The 3,289-nt window shown below is 42.3% G+C and overlaps 1 protein-coding gene across 1 annotated transcript; it reads left to right on the forward strand.

Annotated features, from left to right (window-relative positions):
• The first annotated feature begins 2,313 nt into the window (after positions 1-2,313).
• Positions 2,314-3,078, forward strand: LOC110273593 (secreted RxLR effector protein 161-like). The gene has a single exon (XM_021126790.1). It carries the CDS (start codon positions 2,314-2,316, stop codon positions 3,076-3,078), a length of 765 nt encoding a protein of 254 aa, XP_020982449.1.
• Positions 3,079-3,289: the final 211 nt, after the last annotated feature.

Below are 3,289 nucleotides of genomic sequence, written 5' to 3' on the forward strand. Positions count from 1 at the left end.
ACCGCCTCTGCTCCTCTCATCCCATCTCCTCTATCTCTCTCTGATATTGCATCTCTTTTTAAGCAACTTCTTTCTTCTTCTGGTAATACTCCTACTGCTTTTTCGACTCCTCCAGGTAATTCTACATGGTACTTTGATTCTAGCTGCTTTAATCACATGTCACCTTTGCATCATCTCTTCTCGTCTTTGTCTACCACTACAAATGCACCTTCTGTCAATACTACTAATGATTCGCTCTTGCACGCAACACACAAGGGTTCTATTTCCCAGCCAGCTCTTAATCTTCATGATGCTTATTATATTCCTAAGTTGAACTTTAATCTTATTTTTGTTGGTCAACTTGTTGATCTCGGTTTTGATGTCACTTTTTTCATTTCTGGTTGTCGTGTACAGGATCGTCGGACGGGACAAATCATCGGGACTGGACGTAAGGTCAGAAGGTTGTTTGAACTCAAGAATCTCCATATTCCTCATGTACCAAGTCTCTGTGCTGCTTCTTCTCCTTTTACTCTTCACTTATGGCATCAACGTCTTGCTCACACCTCCTTGGGAAAGATGCGTCCTTTTGTGTCTCAGGGTGTTTTGGGTCAGGTTAATCATGAGTCTTTTGATTGCATTTCTTGTCAAACTGCTAAACAACCTGCTTTATCTTTTCACAATAATTCCTCTCTTGCTTGCTCTCCTTTTGATCTTATCCACTCTAATGTTTGGGGACCCGCTCTCACTGCTTCTATGGGAGGAGCTCGATACTTTGTCATTTTCATTGATGATTACTCACGCTTTACTTGGGTTTATTTGATGACCAATCGCCATGAGTTACCCCAGATTTATATTAACTTTGCCACTATGATTAAAACCCAGTTTTCCAAGGTCATTAAGGTTTTTCGCCGCGATAATGCTCTGGAATACCGTGATTCCAAACTCTTAACCTTTCTTGCAGAATAGGGTACCTTGTTTGAGTTTTCTTGCCTTGGTACATCTCAACAAAATGGCCGAGCTGAACGTAAACACCGTCACATTCTTGACTCTGTTCGTGCAATGCTTCTTTCTTCTTTGTGTCCTGAGCGTACTTGGGGTGAAGCTGTTCTTACTGCTGTTCATGTTATCAATAGAGTCCCTTCTTCTGTTCTTGGTAATGTTACTCCCTTTGAGCGTCTTTATCGTACCTCCCCAAATTATAGTTCTCTTCGAGTTTTTGGTTGTGTCTGTTTTGTTCTTCTTCAGCCTCATGAACATAGTAAACTCGAACCTCGGGCTCGTATGTGTTGTTTCCTTGGTTATGGCACTGAACACAAGGGTTATCGTTGTTGGGATCCTCTCTCTAAGCGTATTCGTATATCTCGTCATGTTGTCTTCTGGGAGCATCACATGTTTTTCTCGATTCTCCTCCTTTGAGTCTATTCCTCCTACTCAGTCACCGTTTTTCACTAACCCTAGTGTTGATCTTTTCCCTAGTGATGATTCTACAGGTTCTATCTCGAGTCACCCTCCACAGCCTCCTGTTCTTCCGCCTTCTCCATCTCCCGATGATTCCAGACCGGACGACGCTCCTCCTCCTACCGTCATGCCTCCTCCTTCCACTCGCTGTTCCGGGGTGAGAAATCCACCTCCTCATCTTCTTGATTATCATTGTTTTTCTACTATTCTTCATCAACATGAACCTAAGTCATTCAGAGAAGCCTCCACAAATCCAAATTGGCAACAAGCAATGCAGGAAGAAATACAGGCACTTGAAAATGCACACACTTGGGACTTGGTTGATTCTCCTTCTAATCAAGAAGTTGTGGGAAGCAGATGGGTATACAAGATAAAGACTCACTCTGATGGTTCTATTGACCATTATAAGGCATGACTGGTTGCTCAGGGTTGTACGCAAGAGTATGGTATTGACTATGAAGAGACTTTTGCTCCTGTTGCTCGTCTTACATCTGTTCGAGCTCTTCTTGCCATTACTGCGGTCAAAAAATTGTCTCTCAGTCAGATGGATGTGAAAAATGCTTTTCTTAATGGAGATTTGAAACAACAGGTCTATATGAAACCCCCTCCGGGTTATCCTTGTCCTTTTGGAAAAGTTTGTCTCCTTCGCAAGGCACTCTATGGGCTTAAGCAAGCTCCTCGTGAATGGTTCGACAAGTTCAGCACTACCATATGCGGTCTTGGTTTCACTTGCAGTCCTTATGAGAATGCTCTCTTTATTCGTAAAAGTGATCGTGGAGTTGTTCTTCTACTTCTGTATGTTGATGACATGATCATTACTGGAGATGACACTGATGGTATCTCTGATCTTAAAGCGTCCCTTCAGCGATTTTTGAGATGAAAGATCTTGGTTCTCTCAGCTATTTCCTTGGTCTAGAAGTCATATCCACCGATGATGGAATCTATCTCTCTCAAGCTAAATATGCTTCAGATCTTCTTGCTCGAGCCAAAATTACAGATAGTCGCACTGAGTCTACTCCTCTTGAGCCTAATGTTCGATTTACTCCTATAGATGGCACTGTGTTGGATAATCCTACTCTCTATCGACAGCTAGTTGGAAGACTCGTCTACTTAACTGTCACCCGACCAGACATCGCCTATCCAGTTCATGTCCTTAGCCAGTTCTTGTCAGCTCCTCGTACTACTCACTATGCAGCAGTTCTTCGCATTATTCGCTACATCAAAGGCACTCTATTTCATGGCCTTTATTTTTCTGCCCATTCCTCTTTATCTCTTCAGGCATACTCCGATGCTGATTGGGCTGGTGATCCCACTGATCGTCGTTCTACTACTAGTTACTATTTGTTTCTTGGCGACGCTCTCATTTCTTGGCATGCTAAGAAGCAAACGTTCACTGCTAGATCAAGAACAAAAGCTGAGTACCGTGGCCTCGCTGACACTACTGCTGAAGTTATCTCGATTCGTTGGCTTCTCGAAGATTTGGGTGCTCCTCAGTCGTCCCCTACTGATGTTTTTTGTGACAACCGCAGTGCTATAATGATGTCTTTCATGAACGCACCAAACACATTGAGATTGATTGTCACTTTGTTCGGCAATGTATCCTTATTGATGCAGTTCGTCTCATTGCTGTTGGAACACTAGATCAGACTGCTGATATCTTCACAAAAGCTCATCACTCGACTCGTTTTCGGACTTTGTTATCCAAACTCAAGATGGTATCCTTAGCTCCCACTTGAGTTTGAGGGGGGATGTTAGAGATATATTAGAGAATCATTAGAATCATTTTAGATCAGTTAGTATCGTTTATATTTATATAGCATATCTGTATATTAATTGTAGAATTTTATGCTTT

The sequence above is a fragment of the Arachis duranensis genome, chromosome 7 (genome assembly GCF_000817695.3).
Source record: "Arachis duranensis cultivar V14167 chromosome 7, aradu.V14167.gnm2.J7QH, whole genome shotgun sequence".
NCBI classification, from domain to species: domain Eukaryota; kingdom Viridiplantae; phylum Streptophyta; class Magnoliopsida; order Fabales; family Fabaceae; genus Arachis; species Arachis duranensis.

Coding starts and splice junctions, on each gene's coding strand:
- LOC110273593 (XM_021126790.1), top strand. CDS start 2,314: ATGAAAGATCTTGGTTCTCTCAGCTATTTCCTTGGTCTAGAAGTCATA.